The sequence below is a fragment of the Prunus avium genome, chromosome 8, assembly GCF_965620075.1.
Source record: "Prunus avium chromosome 8, drPruAviu1.hap1.1, whole genome shotgun sequence".
NCBI classification, from domain to species: domain Eukaryota; kingdom Viridiplantae; phylum Streptophyta; class Magnoliopsida; order Rosales; family Rosaceae; genus Prunus; species Prunus avium.
In genome coordinates, this window is record NC_142291.1 from 22,384,810 (window position 1) to 22,411,329 (window position 26,520).

Below are 26,520 nucleotides of genomic sequence, written 5' to 3' on the forward strand. Positions count from 1 at the left end.
TAAAGTAACATTGAAAAGATGAAAGCATGTCTTGAGTCAATTTTGGGACAATAAGGGCCTGTTCGGTAACGGTTTAAGAGGTTGTTTTCATTTTCAGAGAACAAAAATAAGGCAAAAACACGTTCAGTGGCCCAAAAACAGAAAACACTGAGAATGTTTTCATAAAATGAAAACAAGTTCATGTGTACTTGTAGAAAACAGAAAAAAGTTGTTTTCATTCTCGTGGAAAACGTTTTCATAAAAATAACTCACATATTATTATTTCAAATTGTACTACCAGACACATTTTCATTGTTTTTGTTTTCTGAAGATGTTTTCTAATTAATCTACTAGACACATTTTCATTTCCTGAAAATGCAAATTCGTTTTCTTGTTTTCATTCTCTGAAAATATTCTCAGAAAACATTACCAGATGGGCCCTAAAAGAACAATATTTGTTTTGTGTTTTTTATGGTGTAAAGTAAACAACAAAAGTTGGGCATGGAGTTAGCTGAAGTTGGGCTTGGAGGAGATAAAACCAGATCCAGAACCGATCTAAACCGATCCAGTTCGGTTTTTGAATTTTTTTGGTTGACTTTTTAGTCAACTCAATTTTTTCGATTTTTTTCAATTCGGATCGGCTCGGTTTTGCAGTTCTCCAATTCTTATGCCCACCCTTAATCGGTGGTGTGGAAGATGGAGATAGTGGATACGAGAGAAGTAAATTGGGGAAAGTAACGGGTTAGGGAAATTTTTTAATTTATACTCTCCCAGAATCAGCCATAACCAAACTATTTCGTTGCCAACATATCAAATAAGGAAAATGGCACCATTTTAATACTTTATATTCAAGCTTAAAGGCGACCAATTTTGAGATTGGTCGCCAATTCATAGCAACCAAATTTTTTTGTCGCCATTCGGACATATTTTGTGGTCTTCATCGCCCATAACCTTGTTTGGGGACCAAATTTGGGTTGGTCACAAAATCTTTCATCGTGAAAGAGGTTTTTTCTTATAGTGTATAAAACAATCTCATAATCTCAACATAATCAACATAACTCAAATAACAGTCAAGACTCATTAATAAGGTCGGTCTAATACTCCTCAAAGGATGAAACAACCTCGGAAGAGTCACGGTCAACCAATGGGTCAAACTGCCCTAACTTTGTCAACCAAGCCCGCGAGACCCACAACCTCTGATTTCCGATTCGAAAATTCCTTGGGGTTCAACAGGCTTTATTATACATATCCTGCAAGTTTAGTCTGAATTGAATGGTCGGATCGCTGGCGATCGCACGATCGAACGGTTACCGTTTAACCTGATCTTTGAATTATTGAACTGAAGCATCCGGGGCTCCAATTCACGATCCGCGAATTCCTACACAATACTAGAGGTGCCTAGATTAACATATATGAAAATGGAGTTGATCCAACGGCCCAAACATATCGAACCTTAATAACGCCTAATATGCGTAATCCGATCGACAGTCAAACGGTAACCAAATTCAAATCCGAGCATACTGTTGTGCTCGGCAAGACATGTGGATCATTTTAGGACCAAATGGGTTACCCAAACAGTGCCCACGCGCTGGCAGCACATGGGTGTCCAGAGAAATCCCGATGATCAGAAAATCTCACAATCGTCGGTCAAGACCTATACCTACGTGACCAGGACAATGAGTGGAGCAACTTTTGTTCTTGGACCATGCCCAAAAAGTGACCGAAACTTGTCGAAAACACAAGTCGAAAATCGGCCAAACTTTAATCGATAAATCAAGTTCCAAAACATAAAAATCAATCATAATTAACCCAACCATCAGCTAGAACACATTAAGAGGATGAAAAAGCATACCTAGATCGGAGAAATTGGTGGCCGGAATCGCTAGAACGAACGCCAGAAGTTTTACCTAAAAACCAGTCGTTTTTCTCATTTTTCCGGCGACCTGGGCTGCTGATGGTGGCGGCAATGGGGTGGGGCTGGATGAGGGAAGTGAGCTTGACGTTTTGGTACTGGTCTCATGAGATTTGGTGGCCAGCTGTAGCTATAGTTCGCAAGGGAGGGGGGTGTCGGGGAGAGAGAGCGAGAGAGAAAGAAGAAGAAAAAAAATCATATTTTTAAAAACCATTTTCAAAATATTTATGGTTATGCCACTAGGCTTCCGTAGATCATAACTTCTTCGTTTCAACTCTGATTTGAGCCCACTACGTGTCTACGAACTCGTATCGATGCGATCTACACAATAGTGTCATTCATTTCCCCAAAATCCTTCCAGATTAAAAAGTGACCAAAATGACCCTATCCCCGAGAGCAAAATTATAATTTCATAATTAAATAAATAAATAAATTTTTAATGGACAATTAAAATTGGGTCGGGGTGTCACAATGGAATCTAAAAACAAGGACAAGCTTTCTTTACCACAGCCCAGACGCAGTAGAGCAATAGAATCTTGTAGACGGATCATAATAATATCCATGCTATAATAGTACCTAGAAGGATAGCGTACATAGACAATGGGGATGCCCTGCACCAACGAACGGTACCCCTAGCAATTCGAATGCCAGTGTTAAAAGTAGATATCGAAATTAATTATTAGAATAAAAATACTCAAATATACAAATGAGATCCTTGTAAATTAATAAACCCTATTGGGATGGAAACAACACTATAAAAAAAAAGGGAAGATACACAGTCTATTCAAAAGACAAGGCATCACTCGAATGGGGAATCGCCTGCTCTTCAATGGATTTCTATAAAACTCAACTAATAAATGTGGATGAGATGCTAACCTGTATAAAATAGTACCAAACTTCCACAGTTGCAACCCTCCCCTTACACACACACATAGGGCACTGTTTTTCTCCATACAATCTGGAAAAGTAAAATAGTTATGTTGCTGTTTGTACCATATTTTGAAAATGGACCACAAATGGTCTATTTCTCAAAATAATATACCTTCAGGTCCAGGCCCAGCCTAAGGACCCCTTTCGCTTAGTGGGCCATCAATAGATAAAAGAAATTAATAAAAAGCCCATAAAGATAGGGAGCCCAGACCTTTGAGTCACACTAAAGTTAAAAAGATCGATAACCGTTACACATTGACCCACTTGAGGGTCTGAAGGAGATGGTCCTTCTCGCCCAGCAAGGAAACAAGCTGTACAAAAGCCACCAGAACCAGAAAGAGCCGAATTGCCAACCAGACTTCCGAGTACAAAGGACTCAAGTCAGGGGACTATCGCAAAAGACCAACAATTTTTGTCAGAAACATCCATCGTCCCATCTATGAACTAGTTCAAATAAGTGGATCAACAGACTTTGGATAGCAGCCAAATATCCTTTTTCAGCCTTCATCATTTGAAGCTCTCTCCTTGCCTATAAATAAAGAGCCTCCGCCACATAAGAAGAGGACTCTCTCTCCAAACTAGACGCAACGTCTCGAAAATACTTGAAGAACTCAAGATCTTTTCAAACCAACCTGCTTAATTTCCAGATAACTAGTTGACATCTTTTTTTGCTCTGCCATCTTCATGGTATGATTTTCTTTTAAAACGATCAGTTTGAATTCATGTACTTGTCTGACTAGAGAAATCTCTAGCCCTTCCTTGCTTTGTAATTTATATTTTTGAATTAGTTGAATGGATAAATTAAGAACTCTTATCTTCCTTTTGCTATCAAGTTAAAATCAAATAAAGAGATCTCAGAATTTATTTTAACTGTTTCATTAAGCACTTGTCATTTAATCGCTTTCATATATATATATATTATAAATGCTTCGGTAGATTAATTTAATTTCCCGTTTTCACACTTTTTAAATTTATCATTCAGACCTAAAGGAAGGGTCTAGGCCCGAATAGGGCTATATTAGTCTGAAAAATAGAAGGTTGATTGGGCCCGAATTACATCATTGGGACTGAATTGCCTATTGGCCTAGTCGGAGGGCTGCTTGAATTTGAACCAGGTTTCTAAACCCTAACAGACACAATCTCAGTTTTTCCCCTTGTTTGATCAGGTATTGCTCATACTTGTCAAGCTGACATACACAAATGAAAGAATATTGAAGTCCTCTTAGTTGAGGCATAGAAAAGAACTAATCTAGGCCAGTACCCCCATTGGAGCACAATGGCTTGAATAGAGGTCTAGAACAAAGCGCAAACACAACAAATCAACTCATTGTACCACATACACCAGGTCTATTGGGCTGGTCTCATACCCAATAGTGGCACGCCTAACCCACCCAAAATGTTAAAAACCCACTGTAGCAAGCAACTGATAATAACCCACCCAAAATGTTAAATTTTCTAATCAAAATCAACAGAAAAAAGCTTACCCTCAGAATAAGCGTTTAAGTTGTTTGAAGGCAGTGAGCTGACTCCATCAGAATTAGGGCCACAGATCACAGTACTTCCTTCAGAAGATGGTTTAGCAATTACATGTTCATCATCTTCCGCAAATATATCAAATGCATCAACACCATTACTTGTGGTTTCTGCAGCTGGTGCATTAGAATTGGAAGTACCAACAGCAGTTTCGGGCAGTATTGAAGAGGGAACTCCAGGACCGGTTACATCAGAGGAAGTGCCCCACTCCATGCTGAGAACAGATTTCCCCTGGTATGCACTAGTGGATGTGCCTTCCCTTCTTGCCCGAGCTAAGCTCTCATATCCTTCTGAAAAAGAAAAGATAAAAACAATTATATATAAGGAGCATAGCTCGCTATAATTGGTGTCATGCTGTATTTTAGAATTCACCCATGTAATGTTAGGTTGTTTTATCTGTGTTGCTGTTTTCGTTGTGTAGTCCAGGTTGTCCAGTGGACAACTTGCCCATGTTTTGAAATGTTTCTTTTTATTAGTGAAAGCTTGTTTCTTATAATGATCTAAAAAAGGAGTGTAAGTGGATAAAATTGGAGTGGAGAAATCACCACGAAAAGAATGATTTCCCCAAAATGATTATTATTCCAGGGCCCTTTTTGTGCAATTCAGATAACAATTCCTTTCAGTCTGATGTCAAGGAACCTTTTTTTCTTTTCTTTTCTTTTCAAACAGACAAGCATCTTCTTTTGAGACTATAAGGTGAACTTGCTGAAAGTGTTAATTGTCTCTTGACAGGTTTCACATTGATGATTTTGTTTATTTGCTTTTTTAAAACTCTCGTTCTTATGTAATTGGATTGTTTGCTCTTGCCTTTTCTAAATGACAGCTATTACTTGCTGAAAAGCGAATTATAGAAGAAAACCTCTATACCTGGAGAAATGGAGATTATTCCCTATAAGTGTATTAGCACGAACATAGAGGAAAATAAACTACTTAAATCTTATATTGACTAAAACACATTAGATGGCTATTTTTGTAATATTCTTGTAACCAGTTTTACCATAAATTTCAAACTTGAGAGCACCTGGTTTTGGGATGATTATGTGTGATTATAGTTTATTTTCATGTTGTTTGAGATATCTTTCAAATGGTTGTTCCCCATTCCATTGGGATTTATCTTCTATATAAGCTAAACATTCATAAGAGAAATACATACAACCTCAATTAATGAACTGTACTAGCAAAGATTGCTTTCATTTAATAGTCTTCTTCCTAAAAGACATTGTCTATCGTGGTTTCCATATTTTTCCTCTTGTTTGTTGATGTTGCCAGTCATCGTTCACCTAGCAGTCTCTCTTTCCTCCGCGAGCCTCATCAACGTTCGCCGAGCCTTCTCTGTCGTGCTACACTGCCGTTATTCCCATTGCACAGCCCTTGTTTCTTCCTTTGTGTTGCCGACTTGGTATCGACCACTCAAGACCTATCACTGTGTTGCCGACTTGGTATCTCTGTGTTGCTATTTTGGTATCGGCCTCTCACGCTCTATCTCTGCTCAACCGGTGTTCTCCTCCCCTCTTAAGCCCAATCTCTTTCTTTGATTTTATTGCTGGTCTCTGTCTTCTTCGCTGTTCTTTTGCGTTGCCTTTCTTCTTCTTTGTTACTAGTATTGTCTTCCTTTTTTTATAATTCTTTTATATTACTAAGGTATTCTCTTCTCTTCTTTTCAATTGTGTTTTCTCTCTCCCAGTCATGGGTTGGCTCTGGCCTCTTGAGTTTCCTTCCTTCCATGAGCCCATGCGCTCTTTCGCATCTTGTGTTCTTTCTCCCTCTCTTGACTACTTTCTCCTTTTAATGGGTGTTCACTTTTCTCCTCTTTTTCTCTCCTTTTTCCATCTTTATTTTGAAAGGATTTTCTCTCTATGTGTGTTTTGCCCACACTCTCTTTTCATTTCTCTATCTCACTTGGTTTCCTTCTTTATTTCTTATTATTGTTTTTTGGGTCAATAATTCCTCTTTATTTTAATCTTTATGGGCCTCTATGCTCTTGTGATGATCTTTTCTTTATTACTTCTCTGTTCCCACGTGGTTTTCTTCCCCATACCTTATTTTATTGTTTCTATGGTGCTTTGAAATTCAAACTTGCCCATGCTCTCTTTTTCTTTTCTTTGTGTCCCAAGTTGGTTTCACCTCCTATCCTTTACTGTTGTGATGCACCCTCTCTTAACCCCATTATTCCCTTCAAATATTCCTTTTGCTCTCTCTGCACGTGTCCCTTTTCTACTTACCATGTGATAAATTTTCTTTTGTTTCCACTTCCTCTCCTCCTATGGGTGTAACTTTTTTTTATTTTGGACAACTTTTATTTTTCTACGTGGCTACTTCTTTTCTCGCTTACCGCATGCTCTTTATCCTACCTAGACGGTGATTCCTAGGTAGAGTTATGTTTCTCAGGTGCCTAAAATTGTTTCCTAGGTCCATTTAACTTATATGTCAACTTGTCATTTAATTCCTTCCTTCCATGAGCCCATGCGCTCCTTCACTTCCTGCCTTTCAATAGGCGTTATGTTTACTTTGTTTCTCTCATGCCGCTGTTGCAACTATGGAGATTGGAGTTCTTTTTGGTTCCCCTTACTGGACTACTACAACCGACTGCTGCCGCCATCTACATTACTATGTAGTTTCTTCATGCAAATCTTGTTATGCTGTGTGCGCTTGATTTGCGGGGGAGTATTAGGGAGTTACGATAGTATTTTAGTTACAATAGTTAATCCTACTAATGATAGGAAATGGTCAGTTGTCAGTTACGTTGTTATTAGGTCATAACTCCATATTTATGTTTATGATAATGACTTGCTGTAACTGTAGATTATTATATATATATATATATATATATATATATATATATATTGTATAATGATCAAATGAATAATATAAGAGAAAATCAGTTTCTACACAACTATTGGTTTTGTCCTTCTAAAAGAGTGGTAATGTTCTTCTTGCTGGTGCTAATAAGATTTGGTTTGGCTAACATTGTTGTGACTGAGTGTCAAGCTTTACGTACGGGAAGGTCTTGCCTTTGCTATTAACAGAGGATATGAGAAAATCCAAGTGGACTGTGGAAGGAGATTCTAAATTAGTCATTGATTGCATTCTCGGCCAAGCCCAAGCTCCATGGACTTTATGGCTGCTCATGCAGGATATTCACCATTTGAGCTCCTTCTGAGAAGTGCACTTTCGCCATGCTCATAGAGAAACCAATTTTTTGGCAGGTATATGGAAGAACGGCCTACCCCCCTTATTGTTGTTAATGCTTTCTATTTTGATCTCTTTGGGCCCCCCCTTGTATTAGGGGCTTTTTGTTGTAAGTGACTTTGTTTTCATCTCAAGAAAAAGAAAAATACCTAAAATTTGTTCTAAGTAGATTTGCTTAAAAATTAAACCCAAGCAAGTATTTCCTTCAAATTAAACCTAATAGAGCAGGTTGTCCCCAAGTTGGTAATTTGGCCCAAATAAGAGAGGTAGAGAGAGATGCTGCAAATCTCATGCGGGAGCGACCCATTTGAGATTACCCATTTGTATAAAATAGGTAAGAATTTCTCGGTAATCATTGCATGATAGTAAAAGGAAAAAGCAGCTCTGAACTCACAAAACCCAAAAGACAACAAAAAAGAAATTTCTTTAATTAAAAAAATACCCGTCTTGTTGATTGCAAATATGTGTTACCATACAAGAAGATAATTCTGATCAGTTAAACGCTGAGATTTTCCCTTCGTACTATGCTTAAATTGGTGTGTGTGTGTGTGTGTGAGAGAGAGAGAGAGAGAGAGAGAGAGAGTAACAATCCATACTAAGTTGTACTATTAAACTATGGGGGAGGGAGCGAGAGAGAAACAACAATCCATACTAAGTTGTACTATTAAACTATGGGGGCATCAAATATCTAATCTAACCCATCAACAATTCACCCTAAACTTTTGGCTTTATGGTCTGTACAAACTCAGTGAAGCAGCAAAACTCTTTCCTACTCAATTCACACTGGTAGCAGCCTGGTGAATTTCATCATATGCGCCCGTCTCTGCATTGAATGAGTACCTATATTTGGAAAGAAAGAAAAAACATGTATAAGGTCGCAAGACACATCTTTGGCAATTACATGAACCAACTGACCAACCCATTAACCAAAGTAGTGTAAAACTTCCTTTCACATCTATTCCAATAACTCAGTAGATTACGGTGGTCAAGCCAAACTTTCATTTAAATCTGTGTCATCTTTCTATTATTGCCCCCAACATTATTAGTAAATCCAGAAAGTTTTCAGTTGCTATGCCTTGAGTTGTCATGACTTGTAATTGGTAAACCATGTTCCTGACCAATAAAACCCACCACACATAATGACAATTTCAGATGGAAACTACTTCAAATCTAATACACTCGAAGTCGAACACAACAGCTGTAAGTACTGCAAGTACCCCTAACAGACTTTATTTGCCATCTAAACCACTCTTGCTTTCCTTTTTTCTGGATGGGAGAATAAGTAATTGAAATTAGTTGTGATTTATGTGCTAGTATTGCTCAACAATGCATGGTTATGCAGTAAACTAACCACATAGTTACAATGAAGAAAGCAAGGTATGAAAGGCCCAGAATCCCAGATAGCGAATGGGCTAATAACAAAAATGTATTTGAAATTTAGTGTGAAGTGCAGCTAGATCTACTAATGTTTAAAGAACTTAAAGGACGTAAGCCTAGAAACTTCTAACCCTTAGACTATATAAAGAACTGAGAATAAACCAGGACCTATCCAACTAACAAGTAACCAACCAGTATGAAAATTCAAAACATGCAAACAAAGACTTATCCACCCAAAACAGAGCATTGCATAAAGAACAAAAAGCAATGGAATCTAAAATCAAGGACAAGCTTTCTTTACCACAGCCCTGACGCAGCAGAGCAATAGAATCCTGTAGACGGATCATAATAACATCCCAAACTGCTGCTATAATAGTACCTAGAAGGATTAACCAAACATAGGTTATATTAGTCCAAAATAGCCACATAAAAATTTGCTCAGTTCAGATCACTATTTAGCATCAAGGAAAAGCAACTGGACCAAGGATCACCAGTCAGACCAATGGATTTCGAAAGTAATTAAATATTAAAAGTAAAATTCGAAATTAATTATTGGAATAAAATTACTCAAAATATACAAATGAAGAATAACGAATACGATTTCCGTAACCAGAGGATTTTCTAAAGCACTGATTTATGCATACAATGTTTGTAGTATTTTGACAAATTTAATTCATGTATATGTATATATTAGAACATTTCCATAGCGTACATAGACAATGGGGATGCCCCGCATCAACGAACGGTACCCCTAGCAATTCGAATGCCAGTGTTAAAAGTAGATATCGAAATTAATTATTAGAATAAAAATACTCAAATATACAAATGAGATTCTTGTAAATTAATAAACCCTACTGGGATGGAAACAACACTTAAAAAAAGGAAGATACAGTGTTCAAATGACGAGGCATCACTCGAATGGGGAACTGTCTGCTCTTGAATGGATTTCTATAAAACTCAACTAGTACATGTGGATGAGATGTCAACCTTTATAAAATAGTACCAAACTTCCACAGTTGCAGCCCTCCCCTCACACACACACACACACACATACATAGGGCATTGTTTCTCTCCCTACAATCTGGAAAAGTAAAATAGTTATGTTGCCAAACTCTCAGACAGGATAACATTTCCCTATGTAGTTTAAGGTTTAGGCCGGACCAAGTTGCTTAGATTGGCATCAATCTTTTATCATGTTTCCATTTTTTTTTTAATCTCATTTCTGATTGAGTTGATTACTCTAGGGTGTAAAATCTTTTTTTAATCACCGTATGAGTTTAGATTTTAGTATTACATCTTGAGTTTTTGAGAAATAAAGCTTAAAATCTAAGGGAAGAACCTGTGCGGCTCAACTGGTACTAGTAAAAAAATGAAAATAATTGCTCTCCAAGTCAAACGACCTATGGTGCCAATTGACAGACGTACACATACAGATGAAAGCTAACAGTTACGTCAGAGCCATATTGGGACTCGGGTTTCATCCAATACGGACGCCGAATGACCAGCACTGTAATTTTTCCTCCTAACAGTCGACCGGCACAGGTTCCTTGCTTATATTTTAGTTTTTAACTGTCGAGTTTTGGTCCCAAGAGTTAAAAGCTAAACTCTAAGCTCATAAGGTGATTCAACACCTAAGGCAGTCAACCCTGTCGAGAATGGGATAAAAAAAAAAAGAGATGAAATATATTGACTGGCTTCCCATCGAAGCAACTTGCTCCTTGCAGCCTACAAAATCTGGAAATTTAAATCCGGAAAATATATATATATTCTATAATACGATGCCTTGCCGATCGCCTGGCCAGTGCATGCCAGTTGACCGGCAGTGCAAAAATCTGGTTCGGACATCAGATTTAAATCTGGTTGACTGGCAGTGCAAAAATTGGTTAACCATATAATAGAAAAGCTGTATACACACACACATACACATTTAATAGCAATAACAACAAACCATCTAAAAGTGGCTAAAGAACAAATGCCAGCAAGCAAATGAATTCAATTAGTCTCATTCCATTCCCCACAAAGAGCATTTCTCCACCAGGTCTAAAGAATAGATGATTAGCATTTACGGACTAGACAAGAAGCAACTAAATACTATTATGTATCAAGTCAATATCAAGCGTACCAAATAAATAAAAGAAAACAAAATCAATGAGTAGACTATACAAGTACAAGCAATCAAGGATTTTATTTATTTATTTGGGTGGAGAGAGAGATAGAGAGATGTAGATAGAGAGAGTACCCAGAAGACTCATCAAACACATAATCATTTTGCAAAACTCCATCTGAAAGAAAAGAAAAAAAAAAGTTAGCAAGCAACTGCTAATAACCCACCCAGAATGTTAAATTTTCTAATCAAAATCAACAGAAAAAAGCTTACTCTCAGAATAAGCGTTTAAGTTGTTTGAAGGCAGTGAGCTGACACCATCAGAATTAGGGCCACAGACCACAGTACTTCCTTCAGAAGATGGTTTAGCAATTACATGTTCATCATCTTCCGCAAATATATCAAATGCATCAGCACCATTACTTGTGGTTTCTGCAGTGGGTGCATTAGAATTGGAAGTACCAACAGCAGTTTCGGGCAGTATTGAAGAGGGTACTCCAGGACCGGTTACATCAGAGGAAGTGCCCCACTCCATGCTGAGAACAGATTTCCCCTGGTATGCACTAGTGGATGTGCCTTCCCTTCTTGCCCGAGCTAAGCTCTCATATCCTTCTGAAAAAGAAAAGATAAAAACAATTATATATAAGGAGCATAGCTCGCTCTAATTGGTGTCATGCTGTATTTTAGATTTCACCCATGTAATGTTAGGTTGTTTGATCTGTGTTGCTGTTGTCGTTGTGTAGTCCAGTTTGTCCAGTGGACAACTTGCCTATGTTTTGAAATGTTTCTTCTTATTAATGAAAGCTTGTTTCTTATAATGATAAAATAAAATAAGGAGCAAACTTATGATTAACAACCACCGATCCTTTTCCTTTCTTCTCTCTATTTATCTTTTCTTTTAAAGATGTGAATCTTCATTATGAAAAGAATGATTTCCCCAAAATGATTATTATTCCAGAGCCCTTTTTGTGCAATTCAGATAACAATTCCTTCAAGTCTGATGTCGAGGATCTTTTTTTTCTTTTTTTTTTCCTTTTCAAACAGACGAGCATCTTCTTTTGAGACTAAGGTGAACTTGCTGAAAGTGTTAATTGTCTCTTGACAGGTTTCACATTGATGATTTTGTTTATTTGCTTTTTTAAAACTCTCGTTCTTATGTAATTGGATTGTTTGCTCTTGCCTTTTCTAAATGACAGCTATTACTTATTGAAAAGCAAATTAAAGAAGAAAACCTCTATACCTGGAGAAATGGAGATTATCCCCTATAAGTGTATTAGCACGAACATAGAGGAAAATAAACTACTTAAATCTTGGATTGACTAAAACGCATTAGATGGCTATTTTTGTAATATTCTTGTAACCAGTTTTACCATAAATTTCAAACTTGAGAGCACCTGGTTTTGGGATGATTATGTGTGATTATAGTTTATTTTCATGTTATTTGAGATATCTTTCAAATGGTAGCTCCCCATTCCATTGGGATTTATCTTCTATATAAGCTAAACATTCATAAGAGAAATACATACAACCTCAATTAATAAACTGTACTAGCAAAGATTGCTTTCTTTTAATAGTCTTCTTCCTAAAAGACATTCTAAAATCAATGGTTTTCTAAGTCCTAACACAACCCACCATCAATTACTATCTCAAAATCATAATTGATCCAAAATATTATTCGCAGGTTATTGAAAACAGCAAAAATAACTCAGATTTCCAAACTCCCTTGTCTATTTCAATTCCAAAGCCAAACTCAGTCCATCTCAACTTACTTTTCCAATGCTTCTTGTTTCATTAAATCATAACCCTAGTGTCCTCAAAAACCGCATTGTTGCTTCTGTTCCAGATATCAACTTCTCTTTTTAAATTTTACCAACAAATTCTTTGGGAAGTTGAGCATTCACACTTTTGGCATCCATAACCTTTAACTTCTCCCAAAAACAGGCCTTGCAATTCAAGCCCTTGCAACCTATATTGATCACAGCATCCTTGATTTATGATTTCTGAAGAGCTTTCCTACACCATTTGGCACCAAACACCTCACATAAAAATAAACAGACATGGCAAAGAGTGGTGCTATTGACACCTCCAATATGTTCAGCCCATCCAGCTACTATTCCAATCTCCACAGAAGTTTTCAAAAAATTTTAAAAATAAATAATAACTCAAACTTTACTATGCCACCGACCAAAAATCCTCAAACTACCCCTACCCTTTCTTTTCCACTGCCCTTACCATAATTTCTTTTCTTTACCAAGTACAGACGCTGTAAGCCATGACCACCACCATGGGTGCAGTGCCCTTACAAAAAAAATAATTAATTGAAAAAAGCCGACATGGCTGTGCGCACCATAAACTGGAAAAACCAGGCTACGGATGCTATAGCCTGGGCCCTGCCAGAGTCAGATCTCCAATGGAAGGCATAATTTTCTTTAAGTTAAAAGTGTAAATCTTACTAAAACTAAACAACACAAAGAAGCTGACAAGGCACATAACCATGTTTATGCATGCATACACAAAAAATAGTTTACAGAGACAGACCATGATTATAGCTTCTCCTCTTAAGCTAGGGGGATTAAAAGATTGATAGAAGAAGAAGATTAAATACCAAAATTCAGAAAAGTGAAAGATAAACCATATCACTGACCTGCCTCACGCTCAAACATCTCTTTCTTTTCATGATAGACATCTGCAAAACAAAACTTCAACCAATAAGCACTCTGCCAAAACAGAAACTGATTCCTTACCAAAGGTTTACGGAAATAAAACATATTTTCTAAGTGCCTGTACTAGATCTGACTAAAACAACTATGCCAGATTATACAAAACTAATGCAGTTTTCCTAGAACAATAACACACTTAACTGGATTCACCATTATCCATCAGGTTCGTGGCATCTTCAGTTAATTGGTCAAATACACGCTTTGTTTCAGCCGACATCTTCTCCTTCTTGTTATTTGAAGTTCCCTTCAATCTCCTCAAAGCTTGTAAAACCTGCCACAGTAGAAATTTTTACTTCATACAATTGATGTTGGAAGTGGTAGGCAATCAACCAAAACATAACTGCTACTTTAGTGCAATTTAAGTCACCAAAAACAATATTGCATTTGAATTATTTACAACAATCCTTTGCGTTCCAAACAAGCACCCTTCTGCATTCATGCAGTCAAAGTGCCAAAATTCCTACAACCACATATGATGGGAGTGTAAGGCCCTTAATTTTCAGGACCAAATTTCACATTGTATAATGCTCCTTGTGTTGTATGCCAATCTCGCATACGATTATTTTCTATTGTTCTTATCTTCACGATATGACCATATTCTACTGTTCTTGCTTTGCTAAATATTATGCTAGGAAAATCTAAAATTTGCCAAGTGTTATGTGACAGGCCCAAGCGCAACAAAAGTTGAAGATCCAAGTCCAAGGAGGCTGTCTAGTCCTGTGGCCTACCCTTAGAGAGGTCCAGACTTACATCTGTCAGGTCCAGCCTTATCCACAGTAAGTAGACCCAACTGTAGGATTCACTACCTAAGTGTACTTCTGATGGACCACTTGCATTTTCTCCATAAAGACTCAATTGTTAGGACGGTTTTGCTTCAGGATAAGAGAGGTCGATTAGTTCATTTTATCTTAGCCCAATTATTTCGCTAAAGCTAGTGAAAACCGTCCATTATAAAAACTAGGCCCTCATTTGGTTTGGCTAGATCAAAATTGACGCCATCAAGGAGGAAGAAAGATCCATTGGAGAAGCCAAACCTTCTCAAATGTACCAGAGGAGCGTTCAATTTTCAAACAAACCCAAACAACCAAGGAGCTTCACCACCATTTTCCCACTCTAGTTGAATTGCCATCACGAGAGTAAGAAGAGGATTACTATTTGAGACATAGAGGACAAACTCGTAGGCACTGCTTCACTTTTCTTATACCTTTGCAATCCTAGGTCATCAATGTACACTCCAGCCTATGTCATAGGTTTTATCATTTTTGCAGTATTTTATAGAGTTTAATGGTTTCTTCTCATACAACACAGACAATGTTAGATTTAGCACTTCACATAGTTGAAATTTCAAATGAAAACAATTAATTCAAAGAAGAAGACTGAGTAAGATGAATGCTAGTATACCGTTTCCCCTGGCTCAAGCACATCAGCAATACGTCTTTTAATCTTCCCAACATCATCAGAAGACAAATCTTGGACATCATCATCATCTTTTGTTACTGCAAACCCTTTTCCAGCATATTTTGTATCAACTTCAACGCTATCAAGCCATGCATCCTACAAAATTCCACATTAAATTGAGAAACTGAACACATAATTGTAACCATTGTTTTAAAAGGCGAGTTGTAAGTGTGCCTTCAGGAGCACTTTCCAGCTTGTAATAAGCTCTTGGCTATGCTGTGTTATTTAGCTTTAACAATATGTAAGTAGCTCTGTACCTCCCAGCTTAATTTTTTTTTTTTTAATCTATGTGAACTGCATGCAAAAGCACTAGAATTACAAAGATGATGGGATATCCGTGATGAAATTATGTAGCAAAAAGTGGCGGAAGAAAGGAATGAAATATAGATAATAAGCAGTTTGGGGGTTGATTATTATCTTGGATGACAATAAGTACTTTATTTCAATTATATTAATCTCCATTTTTAAACATAGAATTGCATTCTTGAAAGGTTTGCACCTCACTGTTCTTGTGCTTGACATAAAATGCCTCAGTCTCGAAAATATTTGTGTAACAAATCCAATTAGTTAGTATTCTCAGTGTACTTCAAGAACATTATGCATTTTCACGTGTTCTCAAACTATTCTACGACAACCAAGATAAATTCTAATTTTGAGAATTTTTACTTTGACCTTTTTTTACTTTTAACTGAATCAAGTCATTGTATTAATTAAAAAGAGACAAACAAACTCAGTATACATATATTAATGCTTTACGAGCATAGTAAAGCAGTAAATTCCAGGACCTAATTGTACTAGATACATTTAATCACCCAAAAGAAAACTAAAAATTGGCTTTTAGAAGCAAAATGAAGAACTATTTATCCTTAAAAAATGCTACACATGTTTACCTCGACTTCATTTTTATTGGCATATTCAACAAAATTTCCATCTGCATCAAAATAACCTTCTTCCCTCTCCTTGTTCAAGTTGAAAGGTTCTATTTGAATCCCATCCTCAACAAAGTCCTCGTAATCCTGCCAAAAGATACCCCAATCATTGGCTATCCTTTCCATTGATCCAAATCCAATTAACAGAAGAATCTGGCAATCATCTCGACTCACAAAAATGCTGCCAATTCAGGAAAGAACCATTCCAAATTACAGATGTACTCCTTTAACAAAAAGCATGCAAAGCACTATTAATGATTGTGGAACTACTGACATATAAAAACAAATGTTTCCACCACAAGAAGATAATAATAAGGGTCAAATCACATGATTTGCATCTTAAGCAACAACACAGACTAGATGCCGTATCAGGGAAGTTTTCATTGAAAGCATCAGCGACAGGCACACAGCCTCAACAACACCATGTAAGTTGTAACTAAGAAGCGCATTGTTACAAAATGACAAATATAACACCAAAAAGAAGTAAAATTCTAAACTTCTGAGGAAACCAACCAAATGCAGTTCATATCAGCTACAAACTTCAAAGGTTCGAAAGGCTTATTCCCCAAAACAAAACGTGAGGAATGAATAGTTAAATGTGCACATGTTACATATGCACACACAGCTGAAGCAACATAGCATGGCATCAATACGAGAGCAGAAGTCAAACAACGCAAAAATGATAGTGATAGAAGAAAAACCACCGAACAACGAAAGCATTACTTTACTTGCAATGTCGAGAATTGCAAAGAAATCAATCGAATACAGAATATCACACACACCTTGTAAGAAACTTCAGCAGCAGAGACATCGTTGAGAATGCCCGCAGTCTCTTCACTGAAGAGCTCAGTTGTGATTTGGCTGCGGCGCTGGGCCCGTTCTTTGGCGGCAGAACGAGGGTCCGTCAATGGAGTCGGGCCAATCCCAACCCCAACCGCCTCCTCAGGTCTTCCTCTGTTTACGGCTTCATCTCCAGGCCTCGCCTTCTTCCCCTTGGGGAACCTAACCTTTTTTTGCCTGCACATGAACCCAAAAAATTTCCAGTAAAATGGTTTCCTGAGAAACAAACAGAAGCCACAACTAAATAAAGAAATAAATAATAGGTTGTCAATTAGGGTTTTGAGAATTGTTACGCTGGGGGTTTGTCGGAGCCGTCGTCTTCAAATAAAGGGCGTTTCAGATTGGAGCGTGAAGGATTGGATTCCATTGAAATTCAATCGACGAAATGGAAGCTTTTGGTTTCTTGTTAACGATTTTATGAGTATTCACTTTGAATCACTAGGTACAAGTTTTCTGACTTTGGGTTTGAACCGAGATTTTAATTCTAATTTACCCCTCATTTTCATAAATGTCAACTATAGTAAAAAGCTCACTTGAATAGACTCAATCACCCTCAAAACAAAAAACAATATAAACACTTATTCAAAATCTATGTAGTAGTTTGGAGTAATTATTCCCTCAAACAAGATTATGGGTTTGAGTCCTAGCATTCGTGTAGTATGTGTTAATTTAGTATATCAACTCTATCAATAAAAAAATATTCCTAAAAAAATTAAATTAAATTAAAAAAATTGGGAAATAATTGAGAAGTAATATTATTAAATTCCTAAATCATGTGCGACAAAATTAAAGAAACATGACGATTGTATTGGGGTTGATTTAATATGTTTTGCTAATTCTCCGACTTTGTCTAGCAGGGTTTTGGGGGTGGATTGTATTGTGGCTAGATGTGTTGTGGGATGGGTTCAATGGCATCAAGTTTTTTTTGTTGAAATCACTTTTATTATGAAAGAGAATAGGAGGGAGAGTGGCACAACCCGCTACACTACAAAGCCAAGAATGCAACCTCCAAAACAGCAAGACCACAAAAACAACTAGGGGTGGCATTTTGCACCGAAATGCCGCAAAACCGCGAAAACTAACCGCAAATATACCGAAAGGGGACCACTAATTGCGAAATACCGACCGCAATTTTCGATTTTGTACCGACCGCAATATGCCGGTTGAGGTTATGGTTTGAATTATTTAAAACATGCGGTTTTGAATACCGACCGCATTTATATATTATGCGTCTCTCTCCTCTTCTTTCTCTTTGTGCCAATCGTAGCCAACCATTCTTTCAAATGGCTTTGTTAGACAAAGGCATTCATTCACGTGGACTTGCCTACAATACAAGTCCAAAAAATATTAAAATATTTTATAAAAAATTATATTTTGACATTAATATTTTCGAAAACTCCTTCCTCTTCAACTCAGTGTTTCACTCTCTCCTTATCAAAACAAAGTGCCTCACTTTCTTCTCAACAACTCATCTTATCTTGCTCTCTCCGTCTCAACCTATCTCTTCCTCAATTTCAAGCTTCTCTCTCTATGGATTCTTCCTTCTTCTTCTTCTTCTTCTCTCTCTCTCTCTCTCTCTCTCTCTGTGCGGTTCTATTTTTTCTTTATGGTGGTTTATGGATGGTGGGTGGTGGTTTATGGTTGATGGGTTGATGGCTAACAGGGAGTTCTTGGTTAGGAGGCTTGGGGTGCTTGGATTGTTTGGGGTTGCTTGGATTATTTTGGTTGACACGACCCAATCAGTAGGTACCACTTTTTTTGCGAACACCAACCGCATTTGTAGTTCACTGAGTCGCGGTAACCTGCAATTATTCGGCCGGTTACGGCATCAAATTATACAATACCGCAAGTTATCGGGCGGTTTGCAGTTTCCACAAAAATTTGCAGTTACCATACCGCAACCCGCCCTAAAAACAACTAAGAAAACAAGCTTTGGTAAATAAAAAGGCAACACCACTCCTTTCTCATTATTGTAGCATCATAACAAGTCTAGAATTTTCACCCATGGGCGATTTTTCCTTAGTGCTGATCAGAATTCTTTTTTCTTTTTCTTTTCTTTTTCCTGAAAATTAGCAATAATTGTATTCAATAATTGGGCACAAAGACCAAATACTCATAAAGGGTTAATACAAAGATGGATCCACAGTAACGCCAAAGAGTTAAATCCAGATATAGGAGGATGTTGTGTGGAAACACTCCAAGACCTTGTTGTTGATGGACTATACGATGGCACACACAAACCCATTTGAGAATAAAACACACGCACACCAAAGAAAGAACGCAAACACACAAGATGTAAGACCCGTGTCTTGGGGAAACAAGAACGGTGAGTAATCCCACATCGCTCGGGGAGGGAAAGGTGAAGTGCCTTATATGTGTGGGCACTTCTCTTCCTAGCAAGAGGCCTTTTGGGCAAGATAGCATTAGCTTGAGCCCAAAAACAAAACCGTGAGGGGGGAGGCCCAAAGCGGACAATATCTTGCTAGGCGAGTCGGGTCGTAATAAATGGTATCAGAGTTGGACCCCGACGGGAAGTGTGCTAGCGAGGACACTGGGCCCCAAGAGGGGTGGATTGTAAGACTCTTGTCTTGGGGAAACAAGAAAGGTGAGCAATCCCACATCCCTCGGGGAGGGAAAGGTGAAGTGCCTTATATGTGTGGGCACTTCTCTTCCCAGCAAGAGGCCTTTTGGACAAGATAACGTTAGCTTGGCGAGCCTTAAACACCTTGTGAAAATCATTGACCCCTAGAACCTCTTCAAACCTCTTAGAAATCATTCTAGTAATTCTCAAGAGCTCCACCATGGCAAGAAACCCCTTGCCTTAACGCACCTTAAGTGAGGAGGTGCTCAACCAACATCCTTATTTCGATTCTATCCGTTCGAAAATCAGCCCTGGTTCACATAATTCCCTATTGTTATTATTAAAAGCAAGTAGGTGGTGCAACTTGAAAATCTTACACTAGATAGATACATTCCAAATTTCTAAGGGCTGCTTGCTTGGGTTAAATATTCATTAAAATAATCAAACATATTGCAGCTGCACATCTCTCTGTCTCTTATGTTATGGATTTGGTCTGCTCTGCCCTGCCCCACTTTTGAGTATATGAAGTGAAAATGTAAAGGTGAATCTAGGTGAAGTTTACATTTTTATTTTATTCTATTTGAAAAGGGTCCATTTTTATTTTATTCAGAGCTCTTCGAAGCTTGTCGCGCAAGAAACCTCAACTAGAATTACATACTATATCACCTCCCAGCTGATGATTACTAGTATCCATAGCAATATATGCTTCAACAGTTCATTTCATAAAATGGGCAAAAAAATATTCACAGACCTGAACTGACAATACACCGCAATAGGCAAAGAAATATTCAAGCCAAGGCCTCACCCGTGAGATAATAAAGTGCCACAGCCAACCAAAATGCCCTATATCTTACCATAGGCAACTTTCCCTCTGAAAAAAAAAATCCGCATTTACTTGCCCTAGGTAAATGTAATGAAAGCAAAATTCAGAAGGTGTCTTTTTGGGGATCAATGATTTAATTTTTCCTACCAAAAAAGAACATTATTAAGATGGTTTTCATTCATAAGTTTTGACTCTTATATAGATTCTTTGATTTTCACTCTACGTTTGGACTTAAGTCTCCCCAATTTTGTTTAGACTCTTATTTCTGTGACCAATGCACTAATCGTATTTTTTAAATTTTCTAGTTTTCTTTCATATGTTTAGACTCTTATATATATTTTGTGATTTTCACTCTATTAATTATAAAAGTCTAAATAAAATTGGGGAGAATTAAGTCTTAAAATAGAGTGAAAATCACAGAATATATATAAGAGTGTAAAAATATCAAAGAAAATCACATAATGCAAAACATACGATTAGGGCATTAGTCACAAAAATAAAAGTCTAAACAAATACATATATAATTATAAGAATGAAAGTCACAAAATACATATAAGAGTCTAAACATTTCATGTTTTATAATAAGTGCTTTATTTCAAAGGTGTAGAAGTGGTGGAGTCGGAGGACTAGGGGGAGTGTTTTGAATGCAGAATCCCGCTAGCCATTAAGTAGGTTTAGTCAGTTCACTAGGAAGAAGTAAACCATGAAAACAAAGCTTCATTTCGTTACATCGACTCCTTGACAGTAAGATCCCTTGCCCGCTTTTCCTTGGTACAAAACACCTCCATGGTAGAATTTTATGCTCCACATGCTATTGTACCCCCTAAAGGTCATAAACGTCCCCTCGGGCCCTCCTCCTCATAATCACCATCAAACCTTGTGTAACTAAGAGCTTCCCTTTTTCGACCTTGTATGAATACCCTTCTTTATCTAGAGCACCAAGGGAAATAATATTTCTTCTTAGTGCCGATACATGCCCGACCTCACTAAGTCTCCTAACAACGCAATCTTGCATCTTGATCTTTACTATTCCCACGCCTAAAACATCACAACTTGTTTTATCTCCCAACAGAATCTTGCTACCCTTCCTTTCCTCATATGTATCAAATACACTCATATTTGAATACACATGATAAGAGCATTTGGAATCTCAAATCCAAATTGAAGTAGAACCCCTTACCCGAAGAACTTGTCACGATGTCCCCGTTACACTCCTCATTTGTAACTGTCAAAAGTTCATCATAGCCGCGCTTGAACTTTCAGCATTCTTCATCTTGTTCCGTTTCTCCTTCCATACCGGACAATCCCGCTTCCAATGGTCCGTAGACCCACACTTGAAGGACCTTTCATTGTCCTTAAATTTAGGATTCCTCCAATTGCCTTTCTTGCCATTGCGCTTGCTTGAACAACCCAGCTCTCTAGTCCTTGTTAATAGACGTGACCTTGAAAGCTATCTCCAGAATTTTGAGTCAACTCGTGATGTACCAAGTCTTGCACCACCTCCTCAAAATTGAGAGTACTCTTGTCAATCATGAGCGTCTTCCGGAAGTGTTCTTAGGACGGAGGCAACGATGCCAACAGCATCAACGCCTCATCCTCCGTGCTATAAATCATGTATACCTTATGCAAGCCCGCAATACACCTATTAAAGGTGTTAAGATACTTTGTGAAAAATTTCCACCCTCATTCATCCGAAGATTTATGAGCTTTTCCTTCATGAAGTGTTTGTTTGATAAGGACATCCCTACAAACATCCGTTTGAGCTTTTCCCGTGTTTTCTTTGTGGTGTCTTCCATTGCCTTGATGGACCCCCTAGCCAACTACCAGAGTACGTCCCTCTCTTCCGTTGTCATGGTTTTCGGCCTTGTCTTCTAGCCTGCCAAGATAACGATTAGACCTTGCCAGGCTAGGTCATGTTTCATTCTCCTTTGTCAAAGCGTGAAGTTCTCATTCCTTGTGAATGTTTTCACCTCGACCTTCATGCTAGTCGTCTGTGGTGTTTTCGTTTGGGAGTTTTCTCTCACCTCCTTCTTTGTCGCCCGCCATCGTAAACACTCTTAAAGCTATAAGAGCCCACCACGAACCTGGCTCTGATACCACTTGTTATACGAAAACACTTCAAGATCTTGTTGTTGATGGACTATGCGATGGCACACACACAAACCCCTTGGAGAATAAAACACACGCACATCGAAGAAAGAAAGTAAACACACAAAGAACACAAAGATTTATAAAGGTTTCGCCTTGTGCCAACGTCCTCATGGTGATCCACCCGAGAAATTCACTAGTATGAAAGAACAACTTCGGTTACAACTTAAACCCCCTTAGCTCTCACAAGAAACCTAACTCTCTTTCCCCTCACCCTTTGCTCAAACTCTTTGATGCCCTTGTAAACACTCAATAATTCACCTTTGAATTATGTATTGTGTTTCTCCCTTGAAAATTCACAAGTATGAAAAAAAAAATTGGTTATAACTTAAACCCCCTTAGCTCTCACAAGAACCTTAACTCTCTTTCCTCTCACCCTTCGCTCAAACCCTTTGATGCCCTTGTAAACACTCAAGAATTCACCCTTGAATTATGTCATGTGTTTCTCCCTTGAAAATTCACTCTTGAATTCTCCTCTCTTACCATTAATCTAGCCCCTAAAAGTCCTATTTATAGCCCATAGGACTTTAGTACATGTTGTGTAGATTCAGCTGCACCAAAATGGATTAAGCTGCATCCTCAACTTGTGATACTCGCAAGTGCACGAGCCGTTTGGTAGTATAGCATATGTAAGTGCGAGGTCGATCCCACGAGGATTGGTGATTGAATGATCCAATTCATTTTTCCTACACAAAACAGAAATGAAAAAGAAAGGAAATAAATAAAACAAGGAAGAAAGAAAATAACTAACTCAAGCAGATAAGTTCCCAAGTTCAATTAGATTAACGGATTGATTCTAGCTAATGTATGATTAAGCCATGGTGTGTGGTCATAACCTTGTGTTCCTAATTCCCTAATTTGATCATTTGTTGTCTAACCTAAAATTAAGCATTAGGAACCCATTAAGCATAGAAGAACAATTTAAACAACCAAGCATGTATCTAATCCCTGTTGTCGAATGTCCATACATACTCTTCCTATTCATAGTTCAATTCGAATTAAAGCATGGTGTATACTCTTAATTCAAACCAAGATAGCTAACATGCAAGCCTAAATGGTGATCAATCATTCAAACTAGCATATTAACTTATAAGCATAATGAATAAGAACAAAAACCATAATTGAAACTTGGAAACTAATTAAACTTGAATACTTAAGAAAGAATGTACATTACAAGAAAAATAAATTACAACTAAGAAAACATTAAAGAAAGCTAGAATTGAGAACTAGAAAGCAAAACTAAGAGAATTTGAGGGAGAGAAGGGAAGTGTTTGAGAACTTTGAGGAGGGAGAAGAAAGTGTTTGGGAACTTTAGAGAATTTTGGAAGAACATGTGTTTGAGAGCTTTGAGGATTTTGGAAGGGAATGTGTTTAAGACATGGGGAATTTGGAAGAGAGTGTTTGAGAACTTGGAGGATTTGGAGAAGAAAGTAGAGAGGTGTTTTGAGAGCTTTGTCGATTTTGGAAGAGAGTGTTTAGGAACTTTGAGAATTTGGAAGAGAGTGGTTGAGAACTTGGAGGATGTTTGTGAACTTGGAGAATTTGAGAACTTAGGGAAGGAAGAGAAATGTGTTTGTGAAGTGTTTGAGACATGGAGACTTTTGGAAGAGAAGGGAAGTAGAGAGATGTTTGAGAACTTTGAGGATTTTGGAAGAACATGTGTTTGAAAGCTTTAGAGAATTAGAAGAAGAGAAAGGAAAAGTGTTTGATATTTAGTACAAAGAAAATTTAATAGAATGATCTTATTACAACAATTGAGAACTACAAAGGGAAACTAAGAGAATTTGAGGGAGAGAAGGGAAGGGAGCTCTAGAGAAGTGCTTGAGAGCTCCCCCCTTGGGGTGTTTTTACAAGCTTAGAGAACTTCCCTATTTATAGGCCTAGAGGAAGTGAAAATCTGAATTCAATATGGCTAATGCATACAACACTTGTTTTATAAAATCTGAAATGGTTGATGCACTTGTATTAGAAAATCTAAATTGGGTGATGCACTTCACCAATAGATCCCACCAGCAGCCCTAGCTCATCTTCATGTCACCATGACCAAGCTTCCAACCAGAAATGATAGCTCATACCTAGCTCACCATGACCAAGCATCCAACCAGCACATGCTGAGGTCAGCATGACCAGCAACTTCAAGGGCTTACAACTTGGGCTTCTCTTAATCAAATTAGGACTTTAAGCATTCCAAATTGAAGTTCAGAATGTCTTCTTTCCAGCCATATGTTATTTGGGCCAATCCAAGGTCGGAGGAAGAAGTTAAGGCCGAAACAAATTGCTAACTCATTTTCCGCGCTGATAAGATCCATCCTGAGCATGGTTCTGTGTTTGCTAGGTAACGGACTCCAGATTTATCCAATGGGGCTGAATTTTGGATATGTTATAGTACACACCAATTTGAACAACTTTCATGAAGAATGTGGCCTCATCCGAGCTATGTAGGTTGCTGAAACAAAGCTTGCAATATGACCTACGAAACTGGGCTGGCAGGGGGCTGTAGCCAAAATGAGTTTGTCTTTAAGCTCTTCATCCATTCATCCAAATTAGGCCTTAACATGCTTGAATTGCATGAATTATGCTCTCTAAAGCCATCATTATTACCTAAAGCTCAATTAACTGAAAGATAAACACAAAAAGGATTAAAAGCACAAGTTTAACTCAAAAACATAACCAAATCATAAGCTAGAAGGGTAAGAAATAATATACAATTATGAACCGATCAAATACCCCCAAACCTAGATTTTGCTAGTCCTCGAGCAAAACAACACAAAACAAAGTTAAAAACAAAACTAGAAGTTAACTAAACCACTTTCGTAGGTAACTCGATTGCATTTAGCATATGCAACAAGCCTTTAAACCTCTAGGCATCCCTAGTAGGAGGAGTTGTGTCTCCTGAGGGTTTAACAGATACGATACCCACAAACGTTTTACTGACTCTGTAAAACAAAGTAATTAGAAAACTTAAAGATTGTTAGTCCTTAAGCAAAACCAAAAACAAAAACAAACACAAAAACACAAAGAACTTAAAACAATTTTTCCGAACATTTTCTGAAGAGAAATGACTCATGCACATGACTTAAACGTTTTAACAATAAAAGCTCAATTTTTAGACATTATTTACAAAGCGGCAAAGTTCTAAACACAATATGCTCAAAGTGTAGTAGTGTGATAGCCAAATGCAACAAATTCCCCAATCTTAGTTTTCACACAATTTCAAAAATCGTACAAAGCATAAGTTCAACTTCAAATCTCACCAAAGTTGTCCTCTCACAAATGAATCACTCAGAAGAGGGCTATAATGCACACTCAGTTATAAACATGAGAATAGAGTTAAACCATAAGGGACTTAACTCGCAATAGAAATATGAAGAACTTGCATTAATATGATCTCAAGAAGGATGTCAAACACTTAAAAGTAGAAAAATGAATGCAATTCAACCACATGACATTTAAGATCAATTTAGGTCTCTAACATGGGTTGTAATGGGGCCAAGGGTGTAAGGTGAGTAAGAAATGAAGGATATGGATAATACAAAGTCCAAGGAACTCGCAATGCAAGAGCATAAAATAATTGTTTACAAGACTTCGAATCATCACGATTAGATTTTTTTCTTTTACATGATCAAAACTCCTTATACCCTTCATTTACATTGATTCACTCCTTTCCTGAACAACCACCAATTTATTTTGAAGGCCCAAAAATGAAATTTCATTCAACCACCACTTAATCACAACTTTTCTCTTTTCTTTCACCAATTGTGTGAATTTTTTTTTTCTTCGAAATTCCCAAACTTAGTATGAAAAACACATCCCAATTAAAGCTCATGAGTTCTTTAGAAAGGTAAATATTTGTTTTTCAGGCTAAGGCGAGGAAATATAATTGGTTAAATGAAAGAAAAGGTTTACATGTAGGCTCAAAATGGTTAACAATGGAAAATCATGCTTAAGCATGCATAAGGTTAGCTTGAAAGGCACAAACGATCCAAAGAGGGCCTTA

The 26,520-nt window shown here is 37.5% G+C and overlaps 1 protein-coding gene across 2 annotated transcripts; it reads right to left on the minus strand.

Moving 5' to 3' along the window:
* Positions 1-8,121: 8,121 nt before the first annotated feature.
* On the minus strand, positions 8,122-17,442 carry LOC110752915 (uncharacterized). 2 transcript variants are annotated; one of them, XM_021953679.2, is made up of 10 exons: positions 17,265-17,442; positions 16,914-17,148; positions 16,093-16,218; positions 15,146-15,298; positions 13,886-14,015; positions 13,669-13,710; positions 11,298-11,636; positions 11,160-11,202; positions 9,222-9,299; positions 8,122-8,383 (listed from the first exon to the last, which is right to left on the minus strand). In XM_021953679.2, the coding sequence occupies exons 1-10, from the start codon at positions 17,336-17,338 to the stop codon at positions 8,317-8,319; spliced, it is 1,287 nt and encodes a 428-aa protein (XP_021809371.1). In that variant the 5' UTR covers positions 17,339-17,442; the 3' UTR covers positions 8,122-8,316. The 2 variants fall into 2 exon arrangements, with proteins under 2 accessions (XP_021809371.1, XP_021809372.1); XM_021953680.2 differs by lacking the exon at positions 17,265-17,442 and having other exon boundaries at positions 16,093-16,312; positions 16,914-17,082.
* Positions 17,443-26,520: the final 9,078 nt, after the last annotated feature.

Bases quoted from the DNA above. Each gene is read 5' to 3' on its own strand.
- LOC110752915 (XM_021953679.2), bottom strand. From the start codon at position 17,338: ATGGAATCCAATCCTTCACGCTCCAATCTGAAACGCCCTTTATTTGAA. The intron at 15,299-16,092 runs GTAAACATGTGT...GGAATTTTGTAG, and splicing joins CCAATAAAAATGAAGTCGAG to GATGCATGGCTTGATAGCGT. The intron at 9,300-11,159 runs GTACTCTCTCTA...TAATCCTTCTAG, and splicing joins GTGTTTGATGAGTCTTCTGG to GTACTATTATAGCAGCAGTT.